The sequence below is a fragment of the Oncorhynchus mykiss genome, chromosome 18 (assembly GCF_057628025.1).
Source record: "Oncorhynchus mykiss isolate SJ-2025 chromosome 18, ASM5762802v1, whole genome shotgun sequence".
Taxonomy (NCBI): Eukaryota; Metazoa; Chordata; class Actinopteri; order Salmoniformes; family Salmonidae; genus Oncorhynchus; species Oncorhynchus mykiss.
Window position 1 is genome coordinate 44,740,884 of NC_143039.1, and position 19,998 is coordinate 44,760,881.

Below are 19,998 nucleotides of genomic sequence, written 5' to 3' on the forward strand. Positions count from 1 at the left end.
GAGTACAGTATATACATATGAGATGAGTAATGTAGGGTATGTAAACATAAAATAAAGTGGCATTGTTTATAGTGGCTGGTGATGAATTCATTACATCCAATTTTTAATTATTAAAGTGGCTAGAGATTAGTCAGTATGTTGGTAGCAGCCACTCAATGTTTGTGATGGCTGTTTAACAAGCAGTGGCTCAGGTGGTGGTTGTCCTTGATGATCTTTTTGGCCTTCCTGTGACATCGGGTGGTGTAGGTGTCCTGGAGGGCAGGTAGTTTGCCCCCGGTGATGCGTTATGCAGACCTCACTACCCTCTGGAGAGCCTTGCGGTTGTGGGCGGAGCAGTTGCCGGGGGCGCAATCTGTAACGCTTCAGCGATCCAGATTGAATAGAGCCCTAAACTCATGAGGCCTTTATAAGTTATTTTCTTCAAGAATCAATGGGTACATATCATCCATTAATAAGTCCAAAAATGGATCGAGCAGCTAAGGATTAAAGCCTTTAAGGGACATTGCACTTTATAATAAAAGTTTGTTAGACTTTTTCTGACCTCTAAAGGAGTCAAGACGAAACTATGTCCAATGACATTGGTTGTGTAGATCCAGCTCTGCGCCTACATTTCAAATGAATGGAAAAGATGAGCACCGAATAAAACCAGGAAATCTAGGAAATTAGACAGTGCTAATCCATTAATTTGGGATTGAGGCCTACAGCCAGATCCACACAATCAATGTTTCATCTTGACAAGAGTCTACTTTTGAGGTCTGAAAACATCTGACAAATCTTCATTTATGAGTGAAATGTCCCTTTAAGAATGCTTTGCAGTCCACATTGACTCAATTGTTTCTTCTATCACACACAATCTTCCTGGAACCAGAGGAACGTGGTGTGTTCAGGACATAGACTCTACATTCTCTATCATATTATATATATTCTCTTTCATTCTCTGTATTCAGGATACTAATGAACCGCTACTCCCGCAACGGCTGCTCCCACAATGGCTGCTCCCACAATGGCTGCTCTAACAACGGCTGCTACAACAACGGCTGCTCCAACAACGGCTGCTCCAACAACGGCTGCTCCAACAACGGCTGCTCCAACAACGGCTGCTCCAGCAACGGCTGCTCCAACAACGGCTGCTCCAACAACGGCTGCTCCAACAACGGCTGCTCCAGCAACGGCTGCTCCTGCAACGGCTGCTCCAACAACGGCTGCTCCAACAACGGCTGCTCCTACAACCGCAGCTCCTGCTCCTACAACCACTGCTCCTGCTCCTACTACAACTGCTGCTCCTGCTCCTACTGCAACTGCTGCTCCTGCTCCTACTACAACCACTGCTCCTGCTCCTACTACAACCACTGCTCCTGCTCCTACTACAACCACTGCTCCTGCTCCTACTACAGCCGCTGCTCCTGCTCCTACTACAACCACTGCTCCTACTATAACCGCTGCTTCTACTACAACCACTGCTCCTGCTCCTACTACAACTGCTGCTCCTGCTCCTACAACCGCGGCTCCTACTACAACCACTGCTCCTGCTCGTACTACAACCGCTGCTCCTGCTCCTACTACAACCGCTGCTCCTGCTCTTACTACAACGCTGCTCCTACTACAACCACTGCTCCTGCTCCTACTACAACCACTGCTCCTGCTCCTACTACAACCACTGCTCCTGCTCCTACTACAGCCACTGCTCCTGCTCCTACTACAACCACTGCTCCTACTACAACCGCTGCTCCTACTACAGCCACTGCTCCTGCTCTTACTACAACCACTGCTCCTGCTCCTACTACAACCGCTGCTCCTGCTCCTACTACAACCGCTGCTCCTGCTCCTACTACAACCGCTGCTCCTGCTCCTACTACAACCGCTGCTCCTGCTCCTACTACAACCGCTGCTCCTGCTCCTACTACAACGCTGCTCCTGCTCCTACTACAACCACTGCTCCTGCTCCTACTTCAACCACTGCTCCTGCTCCTACTACAACCACTGCTCCTACTACAACCGCTGCTCCTACTACAGCCACTGCTCCTGCTCCTACTACAACCACTGCTCCTGCTCCTACTACAACCGCTGCTCCTGCTCCTACTACAACCGCTGCTCCTGCTCCTACTACAACCGCTGCTCCTGCTCCTACTACAACGCTGCTCCTGCTCCTACTACAACCACTGCTCCTGCTCCTACTACAACCACTGCCCCTGCTCCTACTACAACCGCTGCTCCTGCTCCTACTACAGCCGCTGCTCCTGCTCCTACAACCACTGCTCCTGCTCCTACTACAACCTCTGCTCCTGCTCCTACTACAACTGCTGCTCCTGCTCCTACTACAATGCTGCTCCTGCTCCTACTACAACCGCTGCTCCTGCTCCTACTACAACCGCTGCTCCTGCTCCTACTACAACGCTGCTCCTGCTCCTACTACAACCACTGCTCCTGCTCCTACTATAACCGCTGCTCCTGCTCCTACTACAGCCGCTGCTCCTGCTCCTACAACCACTGCTCCTGCTCCTACTACAACCTCTGCTCCTGCTCCTACTACAACCGCTGCTCCTGCTCCTACTACAACCACTGCTCCTGCTCCTTCTACAACCGCTGCTCCTGCTCCTACTACTGCCGCTGCTCCTACAACCACTGCTCCTGCTCCTACTACAACCACTGCTCCTGCTCCTACTACAACCACTGCTCCTGCTCCTACTACAACCACTGCTCCTGCTCCTACTACAACCACTGCTCCTGCTCCTACTACAACCGCTGCTCCTGCTCCTACTACAGCCGCTGCTCCTGCTCCTACCGCTGCTCCTACTACAACCGCTGCTCCTACTACAACCACTGCTCCTACAACAGCAGCACATGTCCCACCCACCACACCAAGTGGCAGACGAGCAACCAGAGCATCTCTGTTGTGTTCTGTGGTGCCTCCTCTGCTCTATACCTCGGGGTTCTAAGCGGTGCAACCCCCCTGGCCTGGAGCTTGTATTGCTCAGGCTAAATAGACTGACTGGCTATGAATGAAACCAAAGCTAATGAGCAAAGCAAATATGTATCTGGAAGTGTGGATTTTTCTCTACTGGAACTCCAGTCATTGACATTTTATGTTAGAGGTTAAACTTTGCATATGGACATATTAGGAGAGAAGCAAGTTGTTCTTAAACTTGAATTTGTTGTAAACAGTCACCAAAGGGTCAAATTCTTTGCGCAGATATTTGTTGCCGGTTTTAGGAACTTGCCTCCACTGCCCTTTTAGACCATTTTTGTGTGCTTGTTTTTTAAATGCACTGGTTAGAAGGAATGAACGTTGTAGAAAATATGCTTCATTGTAATCCAATTTTTATTTTCATAAAAGTATGTATGGAAGTACACTTCAAATGAAAGTACACTTGAAGGTGTGACTTTACTGTGACATTAGGCATTATGAGCATTAGCAATAGGACAAAGTTAGATTTTCTTGCATTACCGTGCAGGAATGACACATAGAGCAATACAGATGTAGGATCTTAATTCGATCCCCGTGTTGAAGGAGAACTTTCCTGCAATTGCAGGGAATGTAATGTTTAAAAAGACTCCTGAAGTTTGTAATTTTCACTTGATTTCAGACTTGATTTTTCCTCACGAAAATGTATCAACCGCTACAATATTTGGTATTAATTATAATCCACATAACAATTCACATATCCAGTTGCTGCAGGATTATTTTCCTGCTGTAGCAAACTGGCTCAAATTAAGATCCTACATCTGTCTACTGTAAATACTCAAATGTGAATAGTAATGTGTAGGCTGAGCTAATGTGAAATTGTACACAAAACTCATTCCTTTAGTCTTCAGATCGACAGATAGCCAGCAGTGCTTGTAGGTGATCACCTTTGAATTGTTTCTGTTGAAAAACCATGGAACATAAAAAAAAAAAAAAAGTCATTATTTTTATTGAAAGACTGTGCTGCTTGGTTGAGATACTGTAAATAGGTACTTTCATTGACATGCCTTTCTACTGTATTTGTTACAGGAAATAAATACATAGATTTTGTTTTTCATTCCTCAAACAGGTGTGCTACTGGCATGCAGATAAGTGTGTGTACATGTGGGAGTCTAAATGTGCATTACATCTGGTGGGTACACACAGTGGTGTAGTGGTGCCTGGAGAAGTGGGCATACTCTATTTCTGCCCAAAATTTCCCAAATGGCCAGCCCGGTGAAGGAAAGGCACCCTGTGTGAGAAAAATATATACTTTGTCCTAAATTTCTTTCAGGTTTTCACTCTCACAAATTGGATGTTAAGAGACTGGTAGACCATCCTTGCACGGTCATCACTAGTTAACACAGCCACAAAGTCATGATTACTATTTTCAAACTATATATGCCCATATTGAACTTACTTTCTAATTATTCTAATTTCTAATTCTAATGCTTTTCTTTCAAAAACAAGGACATTTCTAAGTGACTCCAAACTTTTGAACGGTAGCGTATATCAGACATGATTTATGACAACAACATTTCTCTTGCCATTAAGCTGAACATATTTCAGATGGATCTTAAAGAAATAAAAATCAGTTCCAAATTACTTGACACACTTTCCATCTACACTTCACTGCCTGATGATTGCATTACAATCGACTGTGATTTTGTGGACTGATTTATCAGCCTCGTCCTGGAGAACAACACATGGTCCACAGAAGGCTCTGATGAACGACCAGGTGCAGCAATTAGTTGAGGAAGACATTAAAGAACACAAAAATGCATATACAACAAGAAATGAAGACAAGTATAAATAAACAGAAATGATCAAATATGTTATGAGGAAAACTAAATAAAAGACCTAGTTAATATAACCTATAATAAATGACAATGTCTGTTTAGATTTGCTCTGGGATGCAATAGGGATGCTAGGATGCTCTAGCGCAGGGCTGTCCATCCCTGTTCCTGGAGAGCTACCCTCCTGTAGGTTTTCACTCCAACCCCAGTTGTAACTAACCTGATTCAGCTTCTCAACCAGCTAATTATTAGAATCAGGTAATCTAGATGAGGGATGGAGTGAAAACCTACAGGATGGTAGCTCTCCAGGAACAGGGATGGACAGCCCTGCTCTAGCGTGATGACGTCATTGGAGAAGTTTGCGTCAGCAAAGGGAGTGCAACTGGGGAGGAAATTGAGGTGAAGCGTCGTTCTTCGGCTGGAGGCACAGCAGCCGTGTGGATCTGTGCCAAACTGCTACAGTAAGTGAATCTTTTTAAAATGTGAAATCACATTTCTCTCTGATATGAAAGATAAGAGGCATATCAGCATATGTTTTTAAAAAAATGGTTTGAAAGCAATGATTATTGACGTTTCTAAACGTAATACACAGCGTCGGGATTGTACAGATGTAGGATCTTAATTGGAGCTAGTTTACTTCAGCAGGAAAATAATCCTGCAGCAACAGGAAATGTGAATTATTATGTGGATTATAATTAATGGTTATTTTTGTAGGGGTCTGAATTTCCAAAATGGTATTTAAAAACTTTAGAAGCCTTTTTAAAACATCAAAATGAGTGATCAAATCAAATCACAAAGTAAGCTCCTACATCTGTAGTTCACATGAAGTCAATAGTGGGTGATGTAAGACGGAGAAGAAGGGTTTGAGAGCTGCATTTGTGTAGGCTTCTTTATGCATGATTTCTCTATTTGTTCTACATAATATTTTTTTGGATTGAACCTTTATTTTATCAGGGAGTCATATTGAGACCAAGATCTCTTTCGCAGATGAGTCCTGAACTACAGAAAATACACACATCAAAATACAGATACAAAATGCAAGCAGGAAGAAGAAGAACGTTCATTCATCAGTAATAACATCCTCAATCAGCTTTCTGAAATGCCCTCTAGGCACCAGAACCTCACATTTAAGAACATGTGAAGATTGTTCCACAAATAAGGTGCAAGAAAACTAAAAGCTGATTTAACTCAGTAGAGACCAAATAGATTTCCAGAGTTAACCATCCCCGAGACCGGGGGTGGTAACTCAGATGTCTAAAGTTTAGTATTGCTGTTAGGTACAGTGGGAAAACACAGCAATGTATTAACCTATGTGACATCAAAGAGGGCCAACCAATGTTCTGGTAGAGAATGCATTGATGAGCACTAAAATTGTCTCCCGTAATATAATATATGATACGGCGTATACCTCTACTACAATACTTTGATTCGTATCAGTGGGGATGAAGACGTGAGTATTGGCAATGACCATTTTTTTTAAAAGTGGGTATACCTGCCTGTAGACCCCACTACACCACTGGGTACACATACAGTGTACATATGATTGTATATGTGTGTGTGTGTCCATGCGTATGTGTGTGCCTGACCTGTAGGGCTGTATAGAGTGAGGTGCCCGTCTGTCTGAGATAAGCCACTCTCACACACAGCAGATCCTCCTCACTGTGGGACACCATCACCCCCTGGACTATGGCTGCCTGGAGGGTACAAACAGAGTTTAACCAACCAAACACCCCCAAAGACAAGACGGACGGACAGACGGACTCATGTGTTCGGAACACGTTTACCTTCATGGTCTCCAGTCTCTGAGCCAGGTAGAGGTTTGGGCTCTGTATGCAACGCACTGTTATCAGAGAGAAAGGTTAGTGATCCTTTGTGTGTGAGTCCCTGCCCATATTCACATACCTCTACTGTATGTACAGTGCACTCTGTGCTCTGCTGCTTGAGGGCACGTTTTCACCAGACATCCATTTCATTAGTAATGATGTAAGCATATGATGTAAGATAGATGTACACATGAAACACATGACACACACACACACACACACACACACGCACACACACATACACACACACACACACACACACACACACACACACACACACACACACACACACACACACACAGGGATGCATACCCACACACATGCACACACATTCCAGTGTTTTACCCAATGTTTTCAGCCCAAGTCTCACATCTCCACTGAATGCTTTCTCTATTGCTTTATCCACTGTCTCTTGCTTCTCACTCTCCAAATTGACGAACACTGCACGCACAACACAACAGTGTTACATAAAGTTCAATCTAAAAAAGGCCCACACACATGCATACACAGTAAAACCACACACACACACCTTTGTTAAGATGTTCAGAGTCTCTGGTAGTCAGAATGGTGATCCATGGTCCAGGATCTGCCTTCGCCTGATTGATAGCTTCAGCGAGAGCCTGCTCAGTCACAAGCACATACGATTAAACACACACACACACCACTCAAAAATACATGGTGTAGTACACTCGTGCTTTACACACTGTACGTACCTCTGTGTCTCTTTGCACCATTCCTACTACCTTTTTCTTCTATTGAGTGTGAAGCAGTAGAGGAATAGAGAGGAAGAGAGTGGGATCAAGATCAGTATTTCTAAACATTTTTAATTATATTATTTGCTTAATTAACCCTTGTGTTGTCTTAACTTCTTATGGCTGCAGGGGCAATATTGAGTAGCTTGGATGAAAGGTGCCCAGAGTAAACGGCCTGCTCCTCAGTCCCAGTTGCTAATACACCATATGCATAGTATTATTAGTATTGAATAGAAAACACTCTGACGTTTCTAAAACTGTTTGAATGATGTCTGCGAGTATAACAGAACTCATATGGCAGGCAAAAACCTGAGAAGAAATCCAAACAGGAAGTGGGAAATCTGAGGTTGGTCGATTTTCAACACAGTTTGCACAGTATCCCACTGTGAATACACAGTGGGATATGGATAAAGTTGCACTTCCTAGGGCTTCCATTAGATGTCCACCGTCTTTAGAAACTTGAATGAAGCTTATATTGTGTTGTAGAGCCCGGATGGAAGCTCTTTGAGTCAGTGGTCTGGCAGAGAGCCAGTTCCTGGTCACGCGCATTTCACATGATAGCGATGGCTTCTCTACAGACATAGGAATTCTCCGGTTGGAACTTTATTGAAGATTTAATATAACAACATCCTAAATATTGATTCTATGCTTAGTTTGACAAGTTTCTTTGACCTGTAATATAACTTTTCGTCCGACGTTCGTATGGACCTGCACGAGCGTTTGGATTTGTGTACTAAACGCCCTAACAAAAGTAGCTACTTGGACATAAATAATGGACATTATCGAACAAATCAAGCAATTGTTGTGGAACTGCGATTCCTGGGAGTGCATTCTGATGAAGATCGTCAAAGGTAAGGGAATATTTATAATGTGATTTCTGATTTCTGTTGACTCCAACATGGCGGATAATTTTATTTATTTTGTGAGTGCCGTCTCAGATTATTGCATGGTTTGCATTTTCCGTAAAGTTTTTTTGAAATCTGACACAGCAGTTGCATTAAGGAGAGGTATATCTATATGTCCATGTCTAACAATTGTATTTATCAACATTTATAATGAGTATTTCTGTAAAATGATGTGGCTCTCTGCAATATCACCGGATGTTTTTGGAACTCGTGAACGTAACGCGCCAATTTATACTTAAAAAAATATATAAATATGAACTTTATCAAACAAAACATACATGTGTTTTGTAACATGAAGTCCTTTGAGTGTCATCTGATGAAGATCATCAAAGGTTAGTGATTCATTTTATCTCTATGTGTGCTTTTTGTGACTGCTCTCTATGGCTGGAAAAATGGCAGGGTTTTTCTGAGGCTTGGCTCTGACCTAACAATCGTTTGTGGTGCTTTCGCTGTAAAGCCTGTTTGAAATCGGACACTGTAGTGGGATTAACAACAAGATTACCTTTAAAACGGTATAAGATACATGTATGTTTGAGGAATTTTAATTATGAGATTTCTGTTGTTTTGAATTTGGCGCCCTGCATTTTCACTGGCTGTTGTCATATCGATCCCGTTAACGGGATTGCAGCCCTAAGAAGATTTATGGGTCAAAAATGACCAGCCACTATGTTTAAAAGCAGAGAAAACCCCCTAAATGATATTTTTCAACTTGAAATTTGATTGCTTTTCCTTGAGTGACCCCAACATTAAAAAAATGTGAAACATTGCCTTTGTTCTTATTTCCATGAAAGCTGTACACCACCAGGGTACAAAGATTGTCTTAGGGTCATTTCTGTCCCGGCAGTTATAAAATCATTTGCACACCATAAAAACACACAAAAAACAAAATGCACACAACCAGCAGCTCCTGAAGAGGAAGATCACCATGGTTGGCACAGTACTAAAAAACAAACTTGAGCTCCCACCTGCACTCCTTGCAACAAGGGGGAGAGGCTTTCTCATCAAAGTTTGCCTTCACCCCCACCACCACTCTAGTATCTTAACGCCCTAAAAAGAAAAAGGAATGTGGTCGTCCACTGCACAAAACGGCTGAGATCAGTGATTGTGAGAAGAGGAAGCCAGACATCATCCTGGCCTACAACCACAACAAAGGAGGTGTGGACAACCTGGACAAGATGATTGGAACTTACAGCTGAAGGACTGCCCGCTGGCCCCTGGTGGTCATCTTCCATTATATCATTGATGTGTCCTCATGCAATGCCTTCATGATATGGAACAATATCAACCCTACCTGGATGCCTGATAAGTGGAACAAGTGGAGGGTGTTCCTGAAGCAGCTGGGACAGGTACTTATAACCCCACACATTCAAAGAAGGGAGCACCTCCCCCGCAGAGCATCCTCTGCAGCGCTTGTGAAAGCTGTTCAGGGGGCTGAATCTTGTCCTTATCCACCTGAGGCTGCAGCTGGGGCAGGCAAGAGGAGGAGATGCCAATTCTGTCCCCCAAAGAAGGACTGTAAAACAAATACTATGTGCTGCACATGTGAGAAATACATCTGCAAAGTCCATGCACACACACTTGCATATTGTCCTACATGTGCTAATTAGAGTTGATTGATTAATGTTCTTCACATTTTTGTTTTGTATCTATTATTTTATTCTTATTTATTGTTGTTGTTTATACACCTTGTGGGTGGGGGCAATGGTTAAAAAAATGGGAGTTGAATTCCTCATTGTACAGTATATAAGAATATATCACTATGTTGCCAAAAACGTTCAAGACTGTTATTGTTTCCCTTCAATAAAATGCATTCAAAACTACTTTCTGCACATTTCTGCTATTTTCTTAGGCTGAATATGTGCTATATCTTGCTAAAAATGTATGTTTACACCTATGCAGTACCTTTAGCAATAATAATAAACCTCTACTTTAGTAAAGAAAACAATTGTGACAGGTGTGTTGTAATAAAAAGTGGTGTCCACTGATTAAATTCAGTCTTTCTGCATTGTGAAGAGGTAAAACCCAGATATTCACAAAGTTTGTGATGAATGACCGGTTGTTTCTTCATGCAAAATAGATTTGGGGTTTAAAATTCAATTAAGCTGCTTTATTTTAGGGGTTTATTGAAGGCGGGTATTTATTTTTTACCCTTAGGACAAGGGGAGTATACAGAGTGCTAAGACTACACAAGGGTTAAATTGTACATGTACAATTTAGTCATTTATCAGACAATCTTTCAGAGGATCTTGTTGGTGTCTTATAACAATGCTTCAGTGAAGAGGATTTCTGTCTGGGAGAGGAGAGGGACAAAGGTTTACCTTGAGTAAGGCCAGGACGAGTTTGGCAAAGTCCCCACTGGTCTCACCCTTCAGGTCCGTCTCTAGATCCTTATCATACTCTAAACACACACAAGTTATGGGGACATTATTTGGCCTCTGAATACTTTGGTGATGATCTCATTAGAACATATCACAGTAGAACTGTATTGATGGAAGAGCAATTCTGCCATTGCGGTGTTATGAAGGGATTGCAGCGATATAGATAATGGTGTCTTTTATAATATCCTTGAAGTGTTGTAACTTACGCTCCTTGTAGGTGGAGGTGATGTTGGCAAGCGCCTTGGGTGACCTAGTGCACAGAATCTCTAGCAAACCCTCCTCATCTGTCCCAATGCCCTGGATATAATAAAAATACACTTTCTCATTTCAATTACTGTACATTGCTCATCTGCACATTTACAGTATGTCTGATCAATGTTCCATGCACCTGCCCTCCCTCACAGACTTCACTAGGATGTATGATCAGGATCTTGGACTCATTTCTATTGATGAAGATAAAACTTTTGAAAGTGTGGCATGCCTATCTGTTTAGGAACATGAAAGCATTTGGCCTGGGTAGTGGGTTTAGATCATTGTCCTCTGGGGCTTCAGTTATGGTAAATGTGGGGGGTGGGCTGAGCCGGCCATTCCCAGTTAGAAGAGGGATTATACAGGTGTGTCCACTCTCGAGTCAGCTCTCCTGTCTAGCTATATAACCACTGCTGTGTAGGCTGAGGGAGAGGCTGTAGGGGATGCCAGTTCCGGGGACAGTAGGTAGGGTTCAGTTAAGTGCTGGCTTATGCTGATGATGTGGCAGTGTTTGTCAAGAGGGAGGGAGATGTGGAGGAGGTTAGCATGGCTTTTCTATTGTTTGAGGTGAACTGGGAGAAGAGGGAAGGGTTGGTTATGAGGAGATGGGCCAGAGCAGGATGTCCTAGACTTACTTGGGGGCAACTGTGGGCCAGAGCAAGATGTCCTAGACTTACTGGGGGGCCACAGTGGGCCAGAGCAGGATGTCCTAGACTTACTGGGTGGCTACAGTGGGCCAGAGCAGGATGTACTAGACTTACTGGGTGGCTACAGTGGGGCAGAGCAGGATGTCCTAGACTTACTGGGGGGCTACAGTGGGGCAGAGCAGGATGTCCTAGACTTACTGGGTGGCTACAGTGGGGCAGAGCAGGATGTCCTAGACTTACTGGGTGGCTACAGTGGGGCAGAGCAGGATGTCCTAGACTTACTGGGGGGCTACAGTGGGCCAGAGCAGGATGTCCTAGACTTACTGGGGGGCTACAGTGGGGCAGAGCAGGATGTCCTAGACTTACTGGGTGGCTACAGTGGGCAAGAGCAGGATGTCCTAGACTTACTGGGGGGCTACAGTGGGCCAGTGCAGGATGTCCTAGACTTACTGGGGGGCTACAGTGGGCCAGAGCAAGATGTCCTAGACTTACTGGGGGGCAACAGTGGGCCAGTGCAGGATGTCCTAGACTTACTGGGGGGCAACAGTGGGCCAGTGCAGGATGTCCTAGACTTACTCGGGGGCTACAGTGGGCCAGTGCAGGATGTCCTAGACTTACTCGGGGGCTACAGTGGGCCAGTGGAAGATGTCCTAGACTTACTCGGGGGCTACAGTGGGCCAGAGCAGGATGTCCTAGACTTACTGGTGGGCTACAGTGGGCCAGAGCAGGATGTCCTAGACTTACTGGGTGGCTACAGTGGGCCAGAGCAGAATGACCTAGACTTACTGGGGGGCTACAGTGGGCCAGAGCAGGATGCCCTAGACTTACTGGGGGGCAACAGTGGCCCAGAGCAGGATGCCCTTTTTCCCACTGGGGGTCTACAGTGGGCCAGAGCAGGATGCCCTAGACTTACTGGGGGGGCTACAGTGGGCCAGAGCAGGATGTCCTAGACTTACTGGGTGGCTACAGTGGGCCAGAGCAGGATGCCCTAGACTTACTGGGGGGCTACAGTGGGCCAGAGCAGGATGTCCTAGACTTACTGGGGGGCTACAGTGGGGCAGATCAGGATGTCCTAGACTTACTGGGGGGCAACAGTGGGCCAGAGCAGGATGTCCTAGACGTACTGGGGGGCTACAGTGGGCCAGAGCAGGATGTCCTAGACTTACTGGGGGGCTACAGTGGGGCAGATCAGGATGTCCTAGACTTACTGGGGGGCAACAGTAGGCCATAGCAGGATGTCCTAGACTTACTGGGGGGCTACAGTGGGCCAGAGCAGGATGTCCTAGACTTACTGGGGGGCTTACAGTGGGCCAGAGCAGGATGTCCTAGACTTACTGGGTGGCAACAGTGGGGCAGAGCAGGATGTCCTAGACTTACTGGGTGGTACAGTGGGCCAGAGCAGGATGTCCTAGACTTACCGGGTGGCTACAGTGGGGCAAAGCAGGATGTCCTAGACTTACTGGGTGGCTACAGTGGGGCAGAGCAGGATGTCCTAGACTTACTGGGTGGCTACAGTGGGGCAGAGCAGGATGTCCTAGACTTACTGGGTGGCTACAGTGGGGCAGAGCAGGATGTCCTAGACTTACTGGGGGGCTACAGTAGGGCAGAGCAGGATGTCCTAGACTTACTGGGTGGCTACAGTGGGCCAGAGCAGGTTGTCCTAGACTTACTGGGGGGCTACAGTGGGCCAGTGCAGGATGTCCTAGACTTACTCGGGGGCTACAGTGGGCCAGTGCAGGATGTCCTAGAGTTACTCGGGGGCTACAGTGGGCCAGAGCAAGATGTCCTAGACTTACTGGGGGGCTACAGTGGGGCAGAGCAAGATATCCTCGACTTACTGGGGGGTTACAGTGGGCAAGAGCAGGATGTCCTAGACTTACTGTGTGGCTACAGTGGGCCAGAGCAGGATGTCCTAGACTTACTGGGTGGCTACAGTGGGCCAGAGCAGGATGCCCTAGACTTACTGGGGGGCTACAGTGGGCCAGAGCAGGATGTCCTAGACTTACTGGGGGGCTACAGTGGGGCAGAGTAGGATGTCCTATACTTACTGGGGGACAACAGTGGGGCAGAGCAGGATGTCCTATACTTACTGGTGGGGTTACAGTGGGGCAGAGCAGGATGTCCTAGACTTACTGGGGGGCAACAGTGGGCCAGAGCAGGATGTCCTTTTTCCCACTGGGGGGCTTCAGTGGGCCAGAGCAGGATGTCCTAGACTTACTGGGTGGCTACAGTGGGGCAGAGCAGGATGTCCTATACTTACTGGGGGGCAACAGTGGGCCAGAGCAGGATGTCCTTTTTCCCACTGGGGGGCTTCAGTGGGCCAGAGCAGGATGTCCTAGACTTACTGGGGGGCTACAGTGAGGCAGAGCAGGATGTCCTAGACTTACTGGGGGGATACAGTGGGGCAGAGCAGGATGTCCTAGACTTACTGGGGGGATACAGTGGGGCAGAGCAGGATGTCCTAGACTTACTGGGGGGATACAGTGGGGCAGAGCAGGGATGTCCTAGTTAAAAATGGCAGTGTTGAAGACCAGAAAGTATGATATGCAGCGGGTGGGATGTAAGGATCACAGAGTTCGGCTGACACTGGATAATGCTTACTGTGGTGAACCATCTGGGGGACCTTGTAGAGGTGTGGGGTTCTATGTACAGTGGACGACGAGGAGTGGCTTGGTTTGAACTGTTTATTACTGTTACAATGTAGTAAAGAGTGTACTAAAGTGATGTAAATTATTGGACCAATAAAGGTATTTGTTTTATTTAAAAAGTCTCTCTCTCTATCTATCTCTCCCTTCCACCCTCTTTCTCCTGTCTCCATCTGTCCAACCATCCCTCACCTCCATGGATTGTCTCAGACGATAGGCCTCAAACTGCAGTGGGGTCATCAGCAAGGCCAACAGCAAATTCTCCAACTCCCCAGACAGGGCCTTCTTCAGCCCAGAGGACAGCTCCTGGTTCAGGGGGACAACACATAGTCAGTGTGTCTGAACTATGGTCAGTTTGGAATTTTTAGCTGTAATGGCTGAGTTTAGGATTTGAAGTGGGTAACCATGTCCCAGTATTGTAGTTACTAGTTACCTTCTCGGTGATGGTTTTGAAGATCTGAGCGATGATTTGTCTTTGAGCATTGCTGCGGTTGGTCAGGATTTTTATCAGAGTAGGTGCATCTGTAATCAGACCGGAAAGGAGATCTTGTTAAGAATTTTTTAAATAAAATAATGCAAATAATTTCTAATACCCAAGGGTAGAACAAAACGAGCCTTGAAGCCCATATACTTTATAATCATTATGAGTTATGATGACTGAGGCTGTACCTTTCTGTTCCAGAGCAGCCTGAATGTTCAGAGCATCTCTCTTAGCATGGAAGTTAAGGAAGGGCCTTATAGTACCCAAGGTACCCCAGGACATCTCCTAGGAGAGGACCAGCGAAATAATGAGTGAGAGAGGAAGGGCAAGGCCAATGGAGGAGAGGATAGAGGGCGACGATAGGGGAAATAGACAGATAGAGGGGAAGGGGAAGACAGAGAAAAGGCATTGGAAAGGGGACAAAATGGAAGAGGGTGAAGAAAATAGTTAAGTGGAAGGACAAGGAGTCAGATGAGGAGGGGGGGTGAGAAAGGGGAGTGAGAAAGTGGAGTGAGAGAGAGCTCAGCCAAACAGTGACAAGATGAGGACTGTGAGGGAGAGAGAGGGGAGTGAAACCGGCAAATGTGCATTTTGCCTGGGCGGACATTATCCTGAAGGTTTCACACGCTTCCATTTCACAATGGAGGATAGTAAGAATTCTAAACCTACAATCGTCAACCATCGTGCAGGAAAAAGAGGCGGTAGGACAGGTAAGACGAATGAAAAAGTGACGAAACTAAGATGCAGAGATGTCGACAGATAAAGAAGAGATGAAAGATGGATAGACAAAGGGGACAGAGATTCCTAACACTCACGTAGGATGGCAAGTACTCCATGTCCATGTCTGAATTTCACCTACGAAAGAGGAAACGAGAGAGACCATTTAATACAACTACACCACTGTTTCACGCATGAATGCAGACATGTGAGGAATGAGGGAACGTGTCATTGCTGAAAACTCAGATTTGATCACCGAAGCAGTCATGAGCCATCATAAGTCAAATGAAATGCATTTGTTAAGTGTTGTTAAATGCATTGATAGCCTTTATAGAAGTGTGTTTTACACAATCACCACCTGTAATTAAGGTTTATTAAGTCTAAAAATTATTTATAGTGTAGAAGACACTATAAATGCATTAAATATGCCTTATATACAGATGGTTCATAGAAAGTGTAACCAATGTCCTCTTTCTTATTTCTTGGCTTTTCTTTATATATATTTGTATTTGTTATACTATTTTGATATTGATTACTGCACTGTTTGATAGAGCTTGCATTTCACTATACTTGTGTATGTGGCAATAAAACTTGAACTTAGCCCACATCATAAAAGTCTGAAATTCATAAAGGATGCCTGCCCAAAAAACAGAAACCACTCTAAAGTCACTCACATTTTTGTAATTTGGCAATATGGTCACTAATATACACACTCAGACAAATAATAATAGTACTAGTTCCTACCTGTGACAAAGACAACCAGTAGTCAGAACGAAAGGTGAGCAAGTAGCTAAACTGCCCTTACAACAACAAAACTGCCCTTACTGCACCCGCCTCCTTCTCTTCCACTCAAATTCCTCTTGCAAAAATCCTATTTTTGAACCAATGAGAGCTCAGGACCCACACGCAGGTCATTGCCATTGGTCCGTCAGATATCTATGGCAACTCGCGTAGATAACTAGGAAATGTCTAACATTCCTAGCTGAGGAGATATCTGGGCTATCTGGTTAAGGCCAAGAGACCCTTGAACATCTGCTGATGTCAAAAGGGCTTTAAAAATACATTTGACTTGACAAAGTTGACCATAAAAATGATAACTAATAACGGTCCATAATAGTAATAGTAATAGTAATAGGAGGGTATCTTTAAGCAGGGAATACTTTGATTGGGGTAAAGGAAGATGTCATGAATGGCATTATGAACAGCTGAGTTTAATCGAAGAATCTACAAGATAAGCCACAAGATAACTAACCTCACCATTCAACATACCAAACCAGCTCACAATCTAGGAGTCTATTCCAGAGTTTCCCAAACTCCATCCTCGGGACACACAGATGACCCAAGCTTGATGATGAGTTGACTATGTGAATCAGCTGTGTAGTGCCAGAGCTAAAACCAAAACGTGCACCAAGTATGGGAAACCCTGGCCTATTCAATCAGATCTGTTATCCGGGTGTCCGGGGTAAGTTCCTTCTTGCAAAGGTAAACGCCGCCTTTGAACGCTTATGAGGGTGAGGTTTTGTGCAGGGCAAGGAAGTTTTCCTCAACCTTTACCACAGAAACGAAATGTCCGGTTTTGACTGAATCGAATCAAAAGACTTTCCTTTGTGAGAGAATTGTAAAGAAGAAAGAACATGTATCAAATTCTGACCACAATCCAGGTAAAACAAAGCCCAAATACATTTCAGGTGAATTCAGGACAATACTAAAACAGAAAACATCTGATTTGACCCTTCTGTCCAATATGTTTATTAACTTAACTTGTAGCACCTGAATCTTGGCGTTTCCTCTTAATTTAAACAAGAGGGACTGAAACCTTCATGTTTAGAATGGACAGAGTCCAACAAAGAAGCCATGCAACACCCAGGACTGTGAAACCCCCTAAGATCAGATATCCATTCAACAGCCTTGTTCCTCCCGTTTAACATTACAGAGAGCGAGAGAGACAACATTCTACTTCTCTCTGTATTTCCACGTGACTCAGTCAAAGATTATTGGACTTGAAATGAGAGAGGGAGACAGAGGGAGAGAGCGACACAGAGGGGATGGTGTGTTGGCGGCGGCGCCAATGTAAAGAGACGCATATTTACAGCCACATGAAACAAGCTGGTGATTTACAATGACATTTACACATCATTACTGATAAGTACATTTACACATTATTACTGATAAGTACATTTACACATTATTACTGATACATACATTTACACATCATTACTGATACATACATTTACACATCATTACTGATAAGTACATTTACACATTATTACTGATACATACATTTACACATCATTACTGATACATACATTTACACATCATTACTGATAAGTACATTTACACATTATTACTGATAAGTACATTTACACATTATTACTGATACATACATTTACACATTATTACTGATAAGTACATTTACACATTATTACTGATAAGTACATTTACACATTATTACTGATAAGTACATTTACACATTATTACAGGGTAGCCTAGTGGTTAGAGCGTTGGACTAGTAACCGGAAGCTTGCGAGTTCAAACCCCCGAACTGACAAGGTACAAATCTGTCGTTCTGCCCCTGAACAGGCAGTTAACCCACTGTTCCCAGGCCGTCATTGAAAATAAGAATTTGTTCTTAACTGACTTGCCTGGTTAAATAAAGGTAAAAAATATATTTTTTTAAATTACTAATACATACATTTACACATTATTACTGATACGTACATTTACACATTATTAATGATAAGTACATTTACACATTATTACTGATAAGTACATTTACACATTATTACTGATAAGTACATTTACTAGACAAAGAGGCAGCTGGGTTTCCATTACAAATACAGTGCTTACCTGGTTTGGTGAGGAACTTGGAAAGTTCCACTCTCTTCCTTACTGTGTCCACCTAGTGCCTAGGATATTGTCTGTACTCTGTTCCTGGAGCAGAGTGAAATGAGATATGTGGGTTTTACTGTGTGTGTCCACTGTCAACAATGGGACGTATTCGGTGTGTATCGGTTGGACGGATATGATGCACGATTGTTCCACTTTAGCTTGCCGGATATGAAAGTCACCATTTTAAAATGTATCCAGTATCATTATGTCTTACCTTTATTGCCATTTAGTTCATTGTACTGTATGTATAAATGCAGGCTTGAGATGTGCCATTCTGTGAAGGATTAGACTACTAATAAATCCTTATGCATTTAACCTGGATCTACAAAGTATGTACTTATGCATAGTATGTTCTGTACAGAGTAGGGTCACATACTATACTATCAGTTGACTTGTCTCGCTCTTAACAGTCCTGTATCTTGTACGCACATCACCATGGTATTCAGGACAGCTTGCTCAGTCTTTCTAGATTATGTCTGTGTGGATCCTGATAGCCAATCTAGATGATGGTCAGACACAGTACCACTGCTCACCTCTGACCGGTCTGTATTATAATAACATGTGAAAGCATTGGATGACACAGAATACATGACAGCATCTATAATTGAAGATCTACGAAAGAACAAGACACATTTCAGGTGAACAGCACTTCAACAATTGATATGTTTTATTTCTTATTTAAACTTGATATTTTAAAAACACGTTTATTTCCATTCACATATTTTTGGTATAAAAGATTGCACAGAGAAGCAAGGCATTTGGTGTTATATAACAAATAGAGCAACCTGTATGTTGACAGTGAATGGCAATGTATGATTAATATCTATGCAAATACAGACGTAATACCATAGTGGAATAGAAACACCAACTTGATGAACATACTTGTAGCATTAGAGAAGAACTGCATAAAAGCCCACAGGGTCATTATACTGCATCATACATTATTATATGTATTGTGTATGTATTATACTGCATCACGAATACACTTCCCATCCAATGTTTTCCCAAAACGTAGTACACTGCATAGTCAAACAAAATACAAAAAAAAAATCTTAAGTCAATTCAGAAAATAATGTGCATAGATGTGGCTTCCTTTATGAATCCACCTTTAATATACTGCATATAGCCACAGATAATGTACCATCTGGTAGATGTAACTTGGACCTTCCCAATAATCATTGGTGAGTTCAAGTGAATGGTTAAGTCCACTACTGTGTGTGGGTAAGCCGGGTCATACCATCCAAGTCAAGGAAGAATCTGATAGGGTTGAATGTCTGTAAATAGAATAATCCAAATATACATATTTAAGGAGGAGGAGGGGGGGGGAGCATTATCCTTCCCATCCTCTCCAGTCGATTCAAAAGGCGCTGGTTGTTTATTGTCGAGTCGTTCGTATGCTGCGGCCCTCGCGTCGAGGCAAAAAATGATCATCCTCGTAGGATTTTTCACGGAATGAAAGAAAATCCCTTTAACTACAATGAAGACGTTCTCAGATCATCTTGAAGTTGCCTGGTGATGACAAGGCTAAACGTCTGTGGTGCTTCCTAATGTCCATCTCCACAGACTGAAGAGCAGGAGTTCTGAGGGCTTGGTGATATTGCAATGTATTGTATTGGAGGAGCGGGTGAAGGGTGTGGGTTGAGGGAAGGTTATTGGAAGGTTATAGCAGCTCCAACTCCCACTGTTGGCAAGGCCTCTCCTCACTCTCTGGTAAAATCACCACATGGTCTCTGTCGTACTGCTTGCCACCTGAGAGATACAATTATATCATTCAT

At 44.0% G+C, this 19,998-nt stretch overlaps 2 protein-coding genes across 3 annotated transcripts in view; both read right to left on the reverse strand.

Moving 5' to 3' along the window:
• Positions 1 to 3,301: 3,301 nt before the first annotated feature.
• Positions 3,302 to 18,294, reverse strand: anxa14 (annexin A14). Of its 2 annotated transcripts, none has more exons than XM_090208512.1 (13): positions 18,182 to 18,294; positions 15,433 to 15,472; positions 14,806 to 14,902; positions 14,570 to 14,658; positions 14,329 to 14,442; positions 10,802 to 10,892; positions 10,536 to 10,615; positions 7,274 to 7,312; positions 7,090 to 7,180; positions 6,906 to 7,001; positions 6,522 to 6,577; positions 6,324 to 6,431; positions 3,302 to 3,862 (listed from the first exon to the last, which is right to left on the reverse strand). In XM_090208512.1, the coding sequence occupies exons 2-13, from the start codon at positions 15,457 to 15,459 to the stop codon at positions 3,803 to 3,805; spliced, it is 948 nt and encodes a 315-aa protein (XP_090064638.1). In that variant the 5' UTR covers positions 15,460 to 15,472; positions 18,182 to 18,294; the 3' UTR covers positions 3,302 to 3,802. The 2 variants fall into 2 exon arrangements, with proteins under 2 accessions (XP_090064638.1, XP_021427502.2); XM_021571827.3 differs by lacking the exon at positions 18,182 to 18,294 and adding an exon at positions 16,079 to 16,284.
• Positions 18,295 to 18,855: 561 nt separating this feature from the next.
• Positions 18,856 to 19,998, reverse strand: part of LOC110496124 (uncharacterized) — a 65,854-nt gene continuing 64,711 nt past the window's right edge. The window contains exon 22 of the mRNA XM_021571826.3: positions 18,856 to 19,972. Within this exon, the coding sequence (XP_021427501.3) occupies positions 19,884 to 19,972 (89 nt within the window). The 3' untranslated portion in view covers positions 18,856 to 19,883. The remainder of the gene's footprint in view (positions 19,973 to 19,998) is intronic.

Bases quoted from the DNA above. Each gene is read 5' to 3' on its own strand.
- anxa14 (XM_090208512.1), bottom strand. From the start codon at position 15,459: ATGGACATGGAGTACTTGCCATCCTAC. The intron at 10,616-10,801 runs GTAAGTTACAAC...GTGTGTGTTTAG, and splicing joins CACCTCCACCTACAAGGAGC to AGTATGATAAGGATCTAGAG. The intron at 7,002-7,089 runs GTGTGTGTGTGT...TTGTGCGTGCAG, and splicing joins CTCTGAACATCTTAACAAAG to TGTTCGTCAATTTGGAGAGT.